This window comes from Festucalex cinctus, chromosome 18, assembly GCF_051991245.1.
Source record: "Festucalex cinctus isolate MCC-2025b chromosome 18, RoL_Fcin_1.0, whole genome shotgun sequence".
Lineage (NCBI taxonomy): Eukaryota > Metazoa > Chordata > Actinopteri > Syngnathiformes > Syngnathidae > Festucalex > Festucalex cinctus.
The window spans coordinates 19,197,702-19,217,070 of NC_135428.1; the positions used below are offsets into that span (position 1 = coordinate 19,197,702).

Here is a 19,369-nt window from a genome sequence, read left to right on the forward strand (position 1 = left end):
AGTCCTAGAGGCATTCACACTCCGCCACATCGTCACCTGTTCACCCAAATTCCTTAAGGCAACTGCAATCTTAAAACTTTCTGGCTTGACCTCCACACAACCTCCAAAGAGGGAACTGATTTTGTTTCTTCAGGAGCAAAGAACTCACATTTATTCAGAAAGCATTCCATCCCCACTCGTCACCTAAGAAAAAGTTCATCTTCCCTTCCCTTGTTGAAGTGAATATTCATAAGCCATAAAGCCCAGCAGTAGAGATGTAACAGGCATAATAAAAATGTCAGGGTTATAAAACACTCAAAGAAAAAAATGCCAGGAGCTTGGGCAAGTCCGTCTGAATGTCAAACACCCACCCTTGGATGCATGGCTCTTAGCTCTATTGTGAGTGACTTTTGAGCGACTGAGAATAATAGTTTCCTTGCTTTACAAAATTGGAAGGATTTAGGTCCATTTACGCAGACACTGATTAAGAGTCATGTTGGCCTTACATTTACAAGAAAGTATTTTTGGAAAAGGACACATTTGAAAACAGGTCAATAAGTAGGCTCTCAACTTTAGTGTGTTCCCCTCGAAAAAAAGAAGAAATGGTTAAAATGGAAGACATTCACAATGTGTCAGTTGTAACGCTTAATTGCATACGTACGTCACAGTCAAACCTGGACATGGTGGACTACAGCACAATAGTAGTGTTTGTGTTATTAGCACTTCTACGGCAAAGTTTACATTTAGTGGATTGCTGCCAGTGGAGTGGCATTACTTACTAATATCCTATATATCAAGGCTAGAAATAAGCAGTCTCGCATCGCAGTTTTTGCGTCAAAGTGTGTATTTTTGCAAGCCAAATGGGCACACTGATTCACAAAACTGTGATTGGGCACACAATTTTTTTTTTTCTTTTCTTTTTTGTCTCCTTACTGTTCGTTCGTTTCCGCGACGGGTTGCTTTCACGCGTCCTGTGTCCCGGGCCACACGACTCAGCCTTTAATAATAATAGAGACTGTCACTAATATATATTTTTTGGGGTTTTGTGTTGTTTGTGTGGTAAAGTAAAGCTTAGACAACGGGGGGGGGGGGGGGGGGGGGGGGGGGGGGGGTCATTGCCATTGCAACCATGGAGCACCAAAATCACAACAAAATGTAACCCCCAGAAAACTAAAGAGGAAAAATGTGACGATATTACCGTATACCCCCCTAACTATTATGAAACATGAATTGTCCGTGCACCAACACAGACCATCACCCCTTCCCCAACACCCACACACCTGTGCCTTCTGATCTTATTTTTATTTCAATTTGTTTGTTTTGTGTCAAAATCTTAATACCGCCCAAACCTACTGTCAAAAGATGGCGGCTGTTGGATGATGTTACTCCAAATGTAACAGCGCTAACTGTATTCCTCTACTGTCGGTGTTAAGGACTATTTTTTATGAGTAGTTTGCAATGCGAGTAGGGTTGCCAACCGCTTCTTGAAATATGGGGCCTTTTCTACACTGTAGTTTTCTGACTAAGCTACACTGTTTTTCATATTGTGGCTTATCCTGCGACTTACACTCTTTGACTCTCTTTGCATAGTTGAATGAGCATTAGCAGATTAGCCATGTAGCCAACATTTTGCTCATTATTCCCCTTCTTATTCTTCTATCTAGAATTCCTTTTATTTAATTGACTTGAAATAATATTAATTACAGTAAGTTTGGTAGCACTGTGAACAGAACGGAACATGGTCCACTCGAACTCAATGGTCCCTCAGGACTTGGTCAAAGTTCTGCTGGAAGTGGATAAACACTGACTTAGATAAGTGAAAGTGCTCTTATTAAGTTGGTAAGTATAGCAGTATCCATCCATCCATTTTCCGAACCGCTAATCATCACTTGGCTGGCATGCTAGAGTACACGCTGAACTGGCCGCCAGCCAATCACGGGGCACACATCGACAAACAGTATAACAGTGTACTTTTTGTAAATTTTTATTAAAGAAACTTGTTTGTTAATTTTTACGGTACAAATAAAAATATAGCTTATAGAGTCCAATTGTATACATGTGATATGCATTTCTAGTCCTTCCTAAATCTACTGCTTTCTAAAATAGAATCAGCAAATCAAAATTACAGAATGAATTCAATTATTTTCCTCACTTCTGGTATAAACACGCACACACATGCACACACAGGAAAAACCCTGGTATTAAAGCACAATCTGAATTGTTTTTCATACTGTGGCCCACCTGGTCCTCAGCCTGTAGCAGATGGGCTGTGAGAGGTTAAGCCTCCTGAACCAACTACCATTCTCACTGTGTTGGCTCAAAACCTGATGCCAAATATACACACCAATACACAATGCAGTTCCTCCTCCGTTCCCCTCACTATTTGCAAGTGATGTGCTGGGGAACGAGGTGACAGCATGGCACAAAGTGCCATCCCCTTTGCCTTCGGTGCCACACTGGGCCCCTTGGCAGCTGCAAGATGGCTCATATGCTGGTGGCCTTGTTTCCGGCCTCAATGATGCCATTCTGGCAACAGCTTGTCTGTTGGCACTCATCACTGTTTGTTCTGTAGAACCTTTCATGGTAGAATGAGCCAACAAAAGCATGTTTGTGGAAATTGTGTGGGTGAGCGGGAGCCAGGCATAGTTAGACAAAGTGATTCACTATACCTCCAACTTCTCTGGAAGCCAATATTGGGCAGGGTTCGACATTAACGGTGGCCTGATGGCCCATGGCCACCACGTGACTGTGCCGGGCCAGCTGAAGTTAACTAATGGTGGCCCGAACGGGCTACAACTGTCAACTTCTTGTGCCAATTTATCAACAAGCTAATTGGGCAATTTTACTTCGCATTTTGCTTTCTATTAACAACAGCTACAGCCTAATTAATTACCTAAATAATTAATGCATGAGATTTGAGCAAGTTATTTCTTTCACTTACCGTTAATAGTTTTAAATCCCTTCTCAAAACCAACATGCATTGCTTTTTATAAGACAGTTGAAATGCGTGTGGCAGTTAGCATACCATCTATAGCTTTGTTGCTTTATCATGACAGATAAAAAGATAATTGATCGGCGCAAATAGTTTTAAATTGGGCAGGGGTCGCTGTCTGTGGGTGTAGCGGACATTGAGTTTGATGATCTATGCAGCATTCTCAGTAATTAGTCTTGTATTTGTCTTTATTCGTATTATTAACAGCTTCGCAGGTAGCGCATGATGCTTAATAGTGGTGGGCGGATCGATCCAAATATCGATATTATCGATACCACGTCAGAATCAATACCGGAGCAATACTGGCACTGTAATATCGATAAGTAGTTTAGTTTCAGTTTCGCTCTTTTTTGCACTGCTGCGGTTTGGTCAAACAGATAACAGGTATGTCGCCACACACTCTCACACTCACACTTTTCTTTATTATCAGGGCAGAGCAGGGGCAGGCACAGGCAGACTCGTGCACTCCCTCCTCTCATCCTGTGTTCCGATCGTGCGCTGTCACATGATTTAGCATCTTGTCTTTGTTGTAGATTGGCTGAATACATACAGTATTGTACTTGAAAAAAAATTTGTTTTGCATGCAGTGTTGCCGGTACTCAAAAATTTCTACTTTTCAAAGTAACTAGTAGTCTAACGCGTTAATTTATTTTACAAAGTAGTCTGATTGAAGTTACTATTCAGAGATTTAATGCGTTACTCCACATTTATATTAGCGACTCAAAGTATCTCCCTGTTGAGGCAGTCGCAAACTGCTGCCGCCATGTTTACGACAAAGATGACACGGAAGTCACTGGTCACCACACCCAATTTAGCCATGGTCTTGCAGTGAATGGTTTGCACATTCAAAAAAAAAGAAAAAAAAAGTGATGATACTTTTACTACTAGTTTTATTAACCAACAGGCACACAGCAAACAATTGTACATTATGGACCATAAAAGTAGTAAGTATAATCTATTTCCATCCTCAACCGTGAAGCATTATGGGATGAGGTCATCTACGTCGCGTGGAGTGACATCAGGTGTGTGCCAAGTCACGTTTTCAGCATGCATGACTCAAGTGTACACAGTACTGGATTAGCGGCACAAACAATGGAGGAAGGACGGGGATTTGCGTTTTCAACTTGGAAAATACAGTTATTATTAAGAGTTTCTGTCAGTCAAAGAAGACAACATCAAGGTTCGTTGTACTTTATGTGCTGGTGATATTTTGGATGTCAACATTGTTGACATTAGAGCTTACATCTGGGGTGTATTTCACAAAGCAGGTTCAACAAACTGTGAAATTAACCCTGAACATACCCCCAGATAAGAAACTGTATCCAGCACAGCTGATTCCAGTGAGCTATATCAACGCTGAGTCGCTACAGTTGGACTTACTACATGCTACATCCGAAAGCCAACACACTAAATCGCAGTCTCTTTAAAAGGCTATAGCTAAAGCCAAAAAAATATCGTCCCAATCCGTTCAGCGTTTAGGCCACAAGTTGGCTTACTGGCACAAAAATATATATATATATCAAAAGTAGCTTTTGGGTGGCAAATCTGACATTTAAGAAATGGACTAACATCTGTTCCTCAGAAGCTGCCAATGTGCAGTGACCTCCGCTTCCCCTGCTTGTAAGAACATTTTTAAGCTATCCAGCAGCAAAACCTAATATGTTTTTTCTTCTTTTCCCTCCCCCAAGACAAAGCTGTCTACCATGTACTTTCATCAGAAAATCGGGTCACGGAGACCCGGACACAACATGACAAAGGTCGCACTCATGAGTAGGATACAGACAGGCAATATATAAGCCTGCAGAAGCGTATGTGGGGTAGGGTTGGGTCCTCAGGGTGCTAGCTTTCAGAAGATGTGATTCCAAGGTCAGGGGTGGCGTCTTGAGTTAACTGAGTGATTGTGAGGATAAGAGACCCTCAACAGAGTGAGAACTGCCTTTAGTCTTCACTTTTAAACAGGCTGAAAGTTTACTCATCATTATCTCATTTGCTCCCAATAACGTGTAAATCCTTTTTTTTTTTATGTTTTAACTGTTATATGTTTTTTTGTTTTTTTGTTTTTTTAATGCTAGAGCATACAGAAGGCTTTGATGCAGCCTTTCAACTGCAAAGAACGGTTGCAGAAATGGTAGTTATTACACAAACGGCCAGCAGGTGGCAGCAGAGCAAATGAGATCAACCAGGGCAATCTAGAAAAAAGCTAAATTACTTACAATTTTAAATAGATTTGTGAAAACTGATGAAACTTAGCTCTCTTCTAATGCTAATTGCTGCAAAACGGTAACAGAGAGAAACATACTTTTTTTTTTTCGTGATTGAAGAAGAGACTTTAATCTTTCTTTTGATAGGTTCCATGCTTTTATAGCAATTGAACACAATATTTTCTGGGCCTTGCAAAATCAGTCAAAATTCAGTAAAACAGCCGGGAGCGAACGGGATTGCTTCTGTGAAAATGGCTGGGAGTGAATGAGTCAAGAAAAAAAAAGATACTGAATTATCTTCTTAATCTTGTTGGAGGTTCTGAACCCCAACAGTTTCTTATGCGCATTGATCAAACCTTTCTTTATTGAAAAATAAAATGTGCTCCACCCCTCGCTTTAATACACTGATTTTTATGCGGCGTTTTCATGTTATTCTGTCTCTACGGCGAAAACGCCACAGTTTGTGCCTATACACAAGTACAGTTTATAAGTCTGTGTTTCTGGCGTGTAACCAACCGGATTTACAAAATGCCGGTGTAAACAAACATGACGACGCAGCAAAGAAGCACACTTCTGGAACGAAAAGGAAACTGGCTACTTTATTTAGCGTGGTGAGTGACATGATAAATATAATGTCTTTTGTTGACTGTAGAAAGCTTAGCGGAAATGACGTCGATTTATGTTGTCCGCGTTGCGATCCGGGATATATATGGGATATTCCAATTGAGCGCAAATGACCATCAAAAGAGAGGAACTGTCAGCCACGCATGTACCTCGAATGTTTTAGAAACCGGAATTCTGGCCTTAAACCGAATATTGATGGCATGTAAACGTAGTCAATGAAAACAGCAAAGGACCCAGAATTGAACCCTGTGGAGCACCATACGTTCCATTAGAAATGTGAATTCAAATTGTACATATTTGTCCGACTTCCTTTTATTGCTCGACAGAGTATGAAGTGATTAATATTATAAAGAAATCACACAATGTACCATCACAACAGTCACAAGTCGACTACTGAGCGCACCAAATTCCCTGCAGCACATTTAGGCCAATCAATGCAGTGTGATCCAATGATGGCAACGTGGGGTGTTTTATCACGAATCGTATGACTCGGGTGTGTTTCTTGACCTCCACCAAAACCCTGAGACTAACTCACTGTATCCCTGGGGTTCAATTGAATCCAGGTTAAAAACCGCTGAAAGTCTGCATGAACACACATTTACCCGGGATCTACACCGGTTGCGTGTGCGGTGCGGCTGCGGTGCGGTGCATCTTGACTACGTGCTCCGGACGCGTCAATTTTTTGGCCAATCCACAGCTGCGGTCCGGCAGCTCCGTCGCCGACCACTTCCCGCCGTGTCTCGCGTGACCGCGCGCGATCATGTGGCATTAAAAACAACGACAAACACACAGAAAGTCTGTGCTCAACAGAGAAGCAGAAAGAGAGGTGGACTTTTGTTATTTTGTGGCTTTCTACCTCCAATATAAACCTCTCCTCGTCCATGTTCGCTGGTGTCTAAACCGTGAATGAGCACCTCACACGTTAACTCCAGGCCCGGCTACGCCCACATCACGTTTTGCTAACATGCTTGCGAAATAGGAGCTGGCGAGTGTTTTATTTTGAAAGGTAACCGGAAATTTATTTTGAAACTGCGTCGGTCTTCCTGTCCCGCTCGATGTGTTTTGTGCTAGCTTGCCATTTGCCGGAGGCCTACCGCTGCGGCATCCGGCAAAAATAGAAAATAGGTCTATCCTTGCGGAAGGGCTGCGGCATGCCGCAGCTGAGACGCAGTCGACACGCAACGCACACGCAAGCGGTGTAAACTGCACCATTCAAATGAATGGAATCTAATTGCTTGCGTCGCCGGAACGCACCGCAACTGCACCGCAACCGGTGTAAATCCCGTTACACTAGAGCACTCACTCTAATGATGTGTAAAAGAAAGAAGAATAAAGACACTTACTTGCCACTTCCAGAGATGCATTGCGACTGACTGCCTCACCCAGGTAGTTGCGTGCCACGCACACATAGACCCCTTCATCGGGTTTGCTCCGCCGGCCATGTACAATTCGTAAGAAGAAGAGGGAACCGCTGGGTAAGAGCATCCTGTGAGAGCGAGGGTCTTCGCGATCTGTCTCGACTCGCTCACCATCTTTGTACCATTCCACCATGGGAATTGGACGCCCCTCTGCTTTACAGTTGAGGGTAGCTGGCTCCCCCTTGGACACAATTAAATCAGATGGATGCTCAACAATTCGCGGAGCAGCATCCTCTAACCTTGGTCGAGATCCTGAAAAAACAAAACATGGAAAGAAAAAGAATTAGAGGAAGAAAGCTGTTTCTGATGTATTCTAGACAAGAGCAAGCAATGGGTGTATCGGATGTGTGTGTGTGTGTGTGTGTGGGGGGGGGGGGGGGGGGGGGATCATGCATTGCTCAAGAGAACATTAGTCAGGAAGCAGATCATCATTTCTCCAACAACTAGTTGCTCTTTATTGGTTTGTTTGCAGTGGGACTTAAGTAATCACTGTCTGGTTCTCAAGTCCTTAGAAATGAGCAGCTGTTCTCTGCCGCCACATATGAATGATCAAATTGTACTGTTCTTTACTAGGGTGGTAAGTTTTTGAATACTGTACAGTATCATTAAATGAAAATCAACACATTGAGATCTAAACTTCCATTCAAGAATCTGTTCAATAATATCTTAAACAAGGAAATAAAGCAACACTCTATTAGTGTCCAGTTTCAGCTTTCACTCAATTTAAAGTTTGAAAAAATCCTATTGGCCTATAGATGGACTGAGCAATCTTCTATCCTTTCTGACTTAACCCTATCCAGGAGTCACCACTGCGAATAATCCACTTTTATAGGAAGAATAAGCATGTGACAAGAAGAATAGGTTGCCCCATTTAAAATTTAGCAGGGCACTCACACACTATGCAAAATGTGTGTCGTAAATAATTTCTCCTGTAAATTAAAAACTGAAAACAGGCACTTTTTGTTCAGTCTTTTCTCTCATGAGGTCTCTGAGCATTAGGTTAGGAGCATAATAGCTTTTAGGTAGCATATGTATCATGGCTGGATGGTCTGGGGTGGTTATAGTGTACGGTGTGGTTGTGTATGTGTGGCGTCAGCAGGACAGAACCTCTGAGAGCTGACTCATAAATTTTGCAGTTAGAACAAGCCATGTGGAAATGTAAAGCAGTGGCTTTTAAAGTGGAGAAGACCACCATGAGGGTATGAGCTAAATATCATCAGAGAACGTACAGATAAAAACCACTGAACATCAGCTTTTTAAGATGATATGTTTCCTATCCCGAGACATTAAAACGCGATGAAAAGACCTCACTTGGCAGAAATTCTCCCATCAATCAGAGCTCAGGAAAAACTAAATGAACTAACATTTTAAGTTGCCTATGGTATATTTCAAACCCTAGTGACCCCTAAAAGGGTCGCGGGGTGCTGGAGCCTATCCCAGCCAGCTTCGGGCAGTAGGCGGGGTACACCCTGAACTGGTTGCCAGCCAATCGCAGGGCATATAGAAACAACATGTAGGAGGAAACTGGAGCACCTGGAGAAGACCCACAAAGGCACGGGGAGAACATGCTAACTCCATCCAGCACCCAGGAAGGCCGAAGCCCGGATTCGATCTCACATCCTCAGTACTGGGAGACGGACGTGCCAAGCAGTCAGCCACCGTGCCGCAGAGAAGAGGACTCTGGACAAACTGCTGGATATTATGAACAATACCAGCCACCCTCTGCACACTGTCATCAGCATTCAGAGGAGCCTGTTCAGTCGCAGGCTGACGCTCCCCAAGTGCCGGACCAACAGATGAAAGAACTCTTTTGTCCACCGTGCCATTGTACTCTACAACTCCTCACTGGGAGGGAGGAGGGTGTAGCAAAATATGGCACTTTACTGTACTTTAATTTATTTAATTCAATCTCCGGTGTAATAACCTTATTTATTGATTGATTGAATTTTTATTTTATTATTATTATTATTAATTCAATCTATCGTGTAATAACATTATTCATTGATTGATTTATTTTTTATTTTACTATTATTATTATTATTATTATTATTATTAATTCAATCGCTGGTTTAATAACCTCATTTATTGTTTGATTGAATTATTTTTTTTTTATTTTATTATCTGTGCTTATTGCTGCTGGACATGTAAATTTCCCAGAGGGAGCCATCCCAAAGGGATCAATAAAGTCAAGTCTAAGTCTAATCAAGATATGTATCGAATCGTCTTTTATGAAAGATGTGCACGAAGATATAAATCAATCTTTGACGTGCTGATGATTTGTTGTTTCTTTGAATTTAATCAACTTGGACAATTCGAATCATAATCCCACTGAATTGAATCGCTATATTTTAAAATCTGTAGCTCCTTGAATCATAAGCCCACGTATCGAAAATCATATTGAATCGTTTTTTGTGAAGAGATGCACACCCTTAGTATATAGCCTATGCAAACCAGTAAAAAGACAATGATAAAACAACAATACTACGATACTATACAAAAGCAACATCCCACTTTACTTCATTCTGCCATGCCATTACAGCTCATAAACACACAAGTTCTTTTTGAAAAGGTTCAAGACATCACAATACGCTAAATATCACAATATGAACTTCACTATATGATATTGTGGGGAGGTAGGCTATATTAAAAAAAAAAAAAAAAAAAGAGCTCACAATACTGTAAAAAAAAAAAAAAAAAAAAAAGTCACTAGATTGCATCCCTAGTTCCAATTAAAGTATTTAGTTGTAATTTTTAGTATTGCATGTTTTGAAGGCAGCTACATTTTCACTAAAAAGCTCCTTTACTTTCTTGGGGCATGGCAAAGACTACTAAACATTGGCAAAAATGCTTGAGAATGTTTTTGTTGATGCAATACAGAGCTTAAGTTATATAGTAGCTGCATAACATAAACAGTAAGTACATAAGTATATACGGTAAAGGTTATTTGACTAATTAGTTTTTTTGCTATAGCTTGTGATCGATGATGGTTTATTTAAAATCATTGATTAAGTGTTAAGCCAAGTAATCATAGTGATTTTTCGAGGAGGACAAATAATACATTCTTGTGAGTATTGTTATATAATCTGTCTAAATGTGTTGGTCTAGCATTTTTGTTCAAATACCCATTGCTAAAAGTGCTGTAAAATTGCAATAAATGCATGTAGCATATAAATGTCATTTTCCATATACAGTACAGTATGTTAGCATTAAGCTAAACATACAGTTGCGCTTGAGAGCTTCAGGTATGGGATTGTAAACTTATGAACACGATTGTAAATGTAAAAAAGCAAATTCGCTAATGACACGAAAATGCTATGAGTCGTCACCAAAATTCACACGCACAACTCTACTCACATCAACCTCTGAAAATATCAAAGCAATTGACACAGTATTTCGGATTTTATGGGCATTAAGCTTTTGTCTCACCTTACAATGCGCTCAAAAGTTTACCCTTAAGGTATGTAAACTTTCAAGCACAACTGCACTCTTCTGAGACAGAGCTATGTTGTTTAAAATACTGGAACACAATATGCAACAAACTTGTTTAGCTTGACAGTAAACTTCAAAAGGGAGAGGAGTGAAACAACTTGAAGGCTCTTTTTGGATTAATTCTTCATTATTTGCCAAACTGCTGTTTATGATGAAGTGAGTTAAATTGGGCTCACTGCAACTGTGGAGAACGTATCTCAGCTTTGAAGTGAAAGCAAAACTAATCGCCCAGATGACGGCTCGTATTCCAAAAACATGTAAAGCGTGTTAACTCATATCTCAAGGGACATAAGTATAGCACTGTCGTAGCTTGTACGTTAATATGCTGGATGCTGATGAAGGACAGACTTATATGGCCACACAAGTTGGTTGTGTTCATTAATTCCCAGTTGCCCAGCTCAAAGTGAGGGCAAAGATCCACAGCCAGTAAGGATGGAAAGAATGAGCTCAAATCCATTTCCTTGGACAGCTGGAGTCTGTACAGTATAAGGAGTTGCTTTGACTGTGGTGTCTAACAGGAAAGACCGAACCCTCTAAGGACCTATTAGCGCCTGGAGAACATGGACGCCAACAGAAAGGCATCGACTCTCATAGCTGCAAGATAGCTCATAAAACTTCAGACGTATTGGGAAAGTTGGACACGAGTGATGTGAGAAGAAACGATCAAACGATGCCTAAAATGCAATGCCAAAAGTGTCTGTTAATAAATTTAAGTCCTTTTTTTCTATGGCCTAAAAACCTCATGGAGCCATGTTAGGTAAGTAGTGGGGTTGCTCTATCACAGAGTTGTTCTTTTTGGCCAGGAATGATGGAAGTTGATGGCAATACAAACAGGTGCATTATCATGCAAAACAGCCTGAGTTGTCCTGCCCCACTCTCACCGCTTCTTGCGCACTGAAAGCAAACGCCGCAGGATCTTTCTGTAGATATGCTAGTTGATTATCCAGCCCAAATTGTAGGGGAAAACTCATAGTTAGGGTTTGAAACATCTTTTTTGACGCCATTCCCAGAACATTTGTGTCACGCCTCATCTACATAAATATATATATAAAGTACTGTATTTTATAAAATATCCAAAATGAGATACTAAAATACCAAGATCATGTAAATCATAAATCCAATCCTGGAAAGCAACACAGGTTGCCTGATTCATTCAGTCTCTACATATCCTTCCACCTACATAGCCCCTGACTTCTTAAATCCAAGCAGCACTGAGCCAACTCCACCAGCTCAGAGAGACTATAGTTTATGTGTCATCACACACAATCAAAAAGATTCTGTTCACTGTGGCCCTGCAGGGAAAAGGACATAAAACAGGGACAGCACTTGCATGTATAATGCTTACATCAAGTCCTTACCCACTGAGGAAGAGAAATGTAATTCATTTTGACATGCACAAAATTGTAATTCAGATTACTGCAGCATATAAAATTTAGAGGTGAAAGAAAGATTGAAATATACCCATCTTTAAACCAAAATTCCAGCTCCCCAAATTAGCTACATGCAAACGACCATTGTATAATATCCCTCTCCATCCATGATTCGCTGCAACCTTGGTTTTCTGGTCTACATTTATACGACCTATTTTATTTTCATAGAGGAGCTCTGATGTATCAAGGAGGGAATAGCATGGCAAGGAAATGATAAGTATGATTTATACATTTGTTCAGTGCAACAAAAAAAAAAAAAAAAAAAAAAAAAAAAAAAAAAAGAGGAGGAAGGGTCACAGAAACGCCACAATATCCCGGTTCTACAATCAACTACAATTCCTTTTCCCAAGTGGTGTCATCTTCAGAACTGGTTGTTTTACAGCTTTCTTTCCTCATCAAAAGGAGGCATTGGCCTCCTTCAAGTTTCCCCAAAACCATGGGAATTGATTTGCAAATGTGTATTCAAAGTTAAATTGGCAGCAGTGAGGAAGGCTGGCTTGGATGCTTTTGCCGCAGCCTCCAAGTCCTTGACCCTGCAGGCATGACAAAACGAGGCACTTACATGAGAATACAAAGCACCAGCCCGAAAGAGGCAACCTCTTTATGTTTGAGCGGGTGTTATGCTAAGCATCTACGTAAATGGGCAGGGTCAACTTGGCAAAAGGAAATTGTGTGTTTATTATGGGTCTCTGAGAGCCATCAACAGCTTTGTGTTCCAAGACTGAGGTTTGGCTCCCTTTGAAAAACCAATTGGGACGTTCAATCGTGGAAATTAGGTGCAACACTTTGATCCTTTCATTTCAACACGGTGACTTTCAAGTGCATGCATGGTTCATGAGTGTGAATAATTATTCACTCATGGTCAGTGAACGCTGACTGGTTGAGGGTATATCCCACTCCTCACCCAAAATCAGCTGGGATGTACACCTGATCAGTTGCTAATGGAGATAAGCAGCACCGAAAATGGAAAGATTGATCAGTACATTTTCAGATTATTGTCAGATTCAGCAAAACAATTCTTAGATTTGACAATTATGAAAATGTTGCAAAGAACCACTATAGGCGTCCAGATCCGGTAATGACGATCACTTTTTCATGGTAATTTGAGGGTAAACGTAGAGGTACACATAAGTGGTGCGCAGGTGTGCATGTGTACTGAATACAGCCGATTCCCTCAGTGTGCATTTGCGTTCTAAATATATTGCAGGTAAAGATGTCTTTGATTGCAACAGTAACTGCGGGCATTGCAGCCTCTTGAAAAATCCATGTCAACAGATTGCTTCCTAGGCTTAACTTCAGAATAAAGGACTAAAGCATTGTTGTCCATTTACCGTATTTTCTGCACCATAAGGCGCACCGCATTATAAGGCGCACCTTTAATGAATGACATATTTTAAAACTTTTTTCCATATATAAGGTGCACCGCATTATAAGGCGCACCTTCAATGAATGACATACAGTATTTGAAAACTTTTTCCATATATATAAGGCGCTACAGTAGAGGCTGGGGTTACGTTATGCATCGATTAGATGGTGCTGTGCTAAAGGGAATGTCAACAAAACAGTCAGATAGGTCAGTCAAACTTTATTAATAGATTGCAAACCAGCTTTCTGACAACTCCATTCACTCCCAAAATGAATAAACAGCAGTTTTATTATTTTCTCTGAGGTAAACTATTAGTATTAGCTAGCGATCCAAGATGGCGGGATCTTCTGCGCATGTGTGTCACCTATCGTGCAGGGTCACCGATAGTGTCTTGACAGCGAGACCTGTTGCGGCTCAATATTGATCCATATATAAGGCACAGTGGATTATAAGGTGCATGGTCAGCTTTTGAAAAAAATTGAAGGCTCTTAGGTGCGCCTTATAGTGGGGAAAATACGGTACTACATGTGAGGCTTTTATTTTTAAGTTGCCATCACAGTGCAAATGAACAAACATTTTGGTGGTAGGCTTGACTTTGTTGCCTCTCATGGAAACGGCTGCTTGCTCTCATTGGACCACGGCTTCGACGGTCCGTCAAAATATGTCATCACGTGGAAGTGGTCTGTGATGGAAAAAAGATAGGACACCAGACCACTGTCCTTGAACTGTGCTAAAAACTTGCCATGTGTAAAAACTCAAAATGGTTGACAACTTGGCACCAACATGCCAACTCAACTGGGTTAATATGAATGTAATGTCTTCTTCTCTCCTCCCTCCACTGTGCAGGAAATAAGAATGTTGCTAACATGAAGACCACAGTTGATGTTGGCATTAGAATGGTTGAAGTCACTGAATAGTGTCATTATCTTCGAGTTGGCAACACTGAAGCCAAGTCGGTGCTCGTTTGCTTACACTCCTGACATACAAGTACATCAAAATACTTGATGCGCATACTTGCGCATGCATTGTATGCATCGCGGTGTGCATACTTTTAGTTTGACTTCATAAAGGCTGCAGAGGCTGGGGAAAATTTTTTATGTGCAGCCCTGGTTATTACGGTGTCATGAGGCAGCCCTATATTAACACTGAGAGCTTTTTCCATGTTTCCTTATGGACCCAAAGTACAGCCTGTAAAACAATTGTTTTTTAGCTAGCATAATGATAACCTATAGTGAACATACGCAACGTTAGGAACAATATTGACTTTATACCTCCATATCCGTGGATGAAAGAGGAAGCAATCATTTTAAAGTCCTTCTTAAAGTTACTGCTAGGTGATCTAAAGGATGTTACAAAGCTGTCTGTAAGTAGTAGTTTGGTCAAGTCCTGTAAACGTGTGTAGAATGATGCAATGTTTCAAAATCGGAAAAGACTGAGCCGCTTATTGTCAGCACGGGAGATTATGTGCCAAGAGCCTGTTACTGTAAACCACTGAATACAGTTTGCATGTGTTTGATAGAAAATGTTTTATTGTAATTGGTGGGTAAAAGATCTAGAAAGGTTGTTCAGAAAAGGTTGTCTGTTTCGAGTTGTCTACAAGAGAATTCAGTAAAGCAAAATCAGTATCTGTATCATAACATGTATGTGCCCTCTCACTGTGAGCAAAAATCAACAAGGGAGTCCAAGGCCTGGCAGTACTGATGGCTTATCACTGCAAACTGCAGGGAAATGCCTTTGGCTTCCTGTCCCACATCAAAATATAAGCACACTAGTTCCTATTATGTGTACTTCATCTCTTTCATAATACAAAAACATTTTAGTCACTAAAGTGGACAACAAAAAGGCCAAACATTAAATGAATACAAAAAAGGCATAATTTAGAATCTATACAGTGTGGCAAAAGATCCCTTGTGACGTGATTTCAAAGAATGTATGTGTAGACTGTGAGAAATGTATTTACATTTAACATAACTAAATGAAACCTAAATGTTAAACATATTGTGGGTAAAAATAAAGAACTATCAAGTACATGAGGCCTAATGGGTCCACAGTTCTAAAATAAGCATTTCCCTTTCAGAAATCATGCCTAGCTGTCAGTCATCAAACAGTAGTGCAAGAGATAACAAAGTACTAAAGAGGCACTAACTGCCTCTGGTCCCTGGCTGCTTTTTTTGTGTCTCAACACTTGAGTGAGATAACAGCTCTGCACATGCCACAGCTCTAAAGTCAGCTATTAATTCATGACAGTAGCTGTCAAAAGCCCTCACTACAGCGACACCTTGATGTGTCAATGCCTCAAAATCATTTGTTATCAGATGATTTTTTTCTCTATTCTCAGCATTCAAGTGTCCCAATATCACAAATAAGTATATCCAACTTGCCGAGAATAGCGCCTTCCTTTTCTACTCAGTTCTTCATCTGTTCTTTGGATGGAACGACTGACAGACCGAACGACGGACCAACCGAAAACTAATGTGACAATTGTGTCATACACTCAAGTATAATTACTGGGTAAACACTTGAGTTTGACTGAAAATCAAACTTGATGAAAACTCTCATCTCTTAAAAGGGATCATTCAGTCGGGATAGCTCATTTTTCACTCATTAAGTTTTTCGTTTTTTAATGCGGAAAATATTAGCCTGTGTTTTCAATTGCATCCATTTGTTTTGGAGAAATCAGTAAATAATTACCGGTAACTAAAATCTGTCCCTTCAGAATTGCGATATAGGTTAATATGAAATAATCACAACACTTATCACCACCACTCAAAGAGGCTTAAATGTCAGACTTTGCAAAACTAACATGGAACATTTGCCAAGAGGATGATGAGTGCCGAGTTTCGCCCCAATAAATAAACCTCGAGTGCCAGAGGGCTCTCACATTACTGTCTTAAAAGTGGAACATGAACCAACGCTACCTGCAGAATAGGGATGTAACGATATCCAAAAATCAGAATACATATTCATCATGGCCCATGGTCAGGATGGTACCATGTCTGCCTCAGTTTGAGCCAGGAAAAACATTGCTATATTATTATTATTATTATTATTATTATTATTATTATTATTATTATTATTATTATTATTATTATTAGTAGTAGTAGTAGTAGGGAAAAAACAAGGGTAGATTCACAATCATTGCAAATAAAATATCTAGAAAAGTGTACTTGCATTTCTGATGTAAAAAAAAAAAAAAAAAAGTTAAAATTTGGGTGATCAGCATTACTCTGTTATTCTAAAATCGGTTACACTACAGAAAAGACGGATCATGAAACAACTGATAATTAACTTCAGATTCTAATGAAAATATAAGTATAGTATAGATTGCAGTACCTGACTTAAGTGCCTTGAGTTAGTACTTCCAACATAATACTATAAAAACATAAGAGACTGGGAAATTGGCTGAGGGTTTTTTTTTTCTTTTCTTTTTGTCAGTAAAGATGATGGACAGCCCAACTATTTATCCAAGATATTTTAATTCTAAATTTGAACATGCTGTATTTTATAAGCTTGAACGCATGACAATGAAAATCCTCCAATTTTGATGCTATGGATGCAATGTAGCACATCTGGATTGAGTAATTGGACTATTATTCTTCTCAGCCCTAAAATAACTCCATATGAGGGAAGTTCTACCCTGTGGTGTTAAGTGCTCTTTATTAGAGTCATAATTCAGTAGGCCCTGGCAACTTTGCTCCATGTCGATTTTAGTAATAAGGCTGGCAAAAGAGAAGGCTGCCCACCTAAAACCACTGGAACTAATTCCTTAGACAGTCCATCTGTCTTCAGCCTAAGGTGGGGAGCTCATGCTTATCGTATCAGTCCCCTCAGGCTGTCGCACTTGAGACCTTTATAGCTGACTTGTCCTGTCAGCACCCACCGCTAAATAGAGTCTTTGTGCAGCTGAGTTACCGTTCTAAGTTATGTTACCTTAGATATACTTGACATTTTACCATAGAAGAAAATAGACCTTATTTTGAAGATTCTTAAATTTAGCAAGGAACCTGAAAACAAAAGAGTCTCAAACTAGATGGCTCTGCTTCAAACAATAATTTCTATGTAGGATTATAACTGCTGACTCAGTCATGATAGGAAAATTATGTTTTTCTCCTTTCCATGCTCTCAAAATTAAAACAGTTTCCAATATGCCAACAGCAGAAACATGATCCGTGGTTCATTCATTTATTAAAACAGAGCAGATGTGGCAAAACATTACTGTACATATAGGGTGACCAGATTTTCAAAATTAACTGGGACACTACAATTTCACAATCAGATATGCAAAAAATTCTCACCAAATTTAATTGCTAGTCAATTAAAGTTGAAAGGTGTTCACACGGAAGACGGATTATGCGCCGAATCCTATTTGTTGGCAACCTTGTGGTGTTGTGTTATTACTTAGCTAATGCTCAATGCTACCTTGGTCCATAATTCAAAAGTGCAAACAAACAAATGCACTTACCATTATCCAACCCTTTGCGCAATCTTGGCAGTTATTGGAAGCTGGCTGTGCCGTTTACTTCGCGCCGATCCCGCATTGTAACAAAATATGCTGCTAGGAAACTTAGCTTGCAGTATTAGGACAGTAGGACTACATTTCCCGTGATTCTTAGATATACGAAAGCAGGAAGTAGTACTAGTTCTGATATGACTAAAACAAGCCTGCTAACGAATAGTGAATTTCAATGTAAATAGAAAGAAATGCAACAGTTAAATTCTCTTTTAACTGGTTTATCGTATGAATCACTTTGACAAGTGACATATACATGCACATGCAAGCTATGCACCTCCTACTGTTTGCTTATCTCCAAGAGACCAAAAACATAATTTTTGGTCTTTTGGTGTTAGGAAGATTCCAGCTGACACAAGCAATATACTAACACACAGCAGGAGCTGCGTGGGTCAGAGAGTAGATCGGCTGTCTCCCAAGTGACAGGTCATGAGTTTGTTCTTCAAGCCTTGAGTGACTTTTATTTTTTTCAAATTCTTCATTTTACTCTCTTCCAAGTGTAAATATTACTCTATAATTGAGTCTATTTGGTCTCACTCTAAAATATAGTCAAATTTACTCTACAGGATTTACTGTGTGGCAAAGATGACACTCTGAGATGGGATCTGTGTATCATTGGGACAAAACAAGGGGGTTGGAGAAATCCATCGGGACTGAGGACCCAAGGCTCACACACGCGACTGTCCCGGTCAATCCGTGGTGTCTGGTCACCCTATTATATGCTATGCATAAACTATGTCTTGCCGAAATTCAGAAATTACACCATACGTTTAGTAGTAGCGAGCCAAAAAACTGAGGCGTTTGGTCATGTATGTATTATGTTTGTAGTTGGCCAAGAAACCAATTCATTTTGTTGCTGAACCGTTTGAAGTAGGATCCAGGATAACGCATGAAGAAAAGAACTTAAGCTACATTCACACTGCAGGCAAATGCGACCCAGACAGGATCGAACTTTTATTTACGTCAGTATGAACAGTACAATTCTGATTTTTTCATATACGACTTGGGTCGCTTTTATATGTGGTCCTAGATCGGATACGTATCCGAATTTTTGCAGTGCGACTGCGGTATGAACAACAAGGTCATATATGTACAACCTCTACGTCATCAAAAGTCCAATATGTCAAATGAACATTTTCTTCATCTTTTCATTAGAAAAAGTTCCAAACTTAGCCATAAAATGCCGACAACGAAGGATATTAGTCTGCTTTACGAAGCTTGCTCAAGATGCGCCAAAAACATTATTGCACCTTGTTGTGCAGTAGAACATGCATGATGCAAAGGGTGGACAAAATGTGCTGGAAATAGCTGGCTGGCAGTAGTAGTTTCAGTGCTGAATCAACATTTGTGTATAAGGGCC

The 19,369-nt window shown here is 40.1% G+C and overlaps 1 protein-coding gene across 3 annotated transcripts in view; it reads right to left on the reverse strand.

The window, feature by feature from the left end:
• Positions 1 to 19,369, reverse strand: part of robo3 (roundabout, axon guidance receptor, homolog 3 (Drosophila)) — a 129,972-nt gene that overhangs the window by 104,810 nt on the left and 5,793 nt on the right. For all 3 annotated transcript variants that reach the window (XM_077505822.1, XM_077505821.1, XM_077505820.1), the window contains exon 2: positions 7,140 to 7,466. In XM_077505822.1, coding sequence (XP_077361948.1) covers positions 7,140 to 7,347 — 208 coding nt within the window. In that variant the 5' untranslated portion in view covers positions 7,348 to 7,466. The remainder of the gene's footprint in view (positions 1 to 7,139; positions 7,467 to 19,369) is intronic.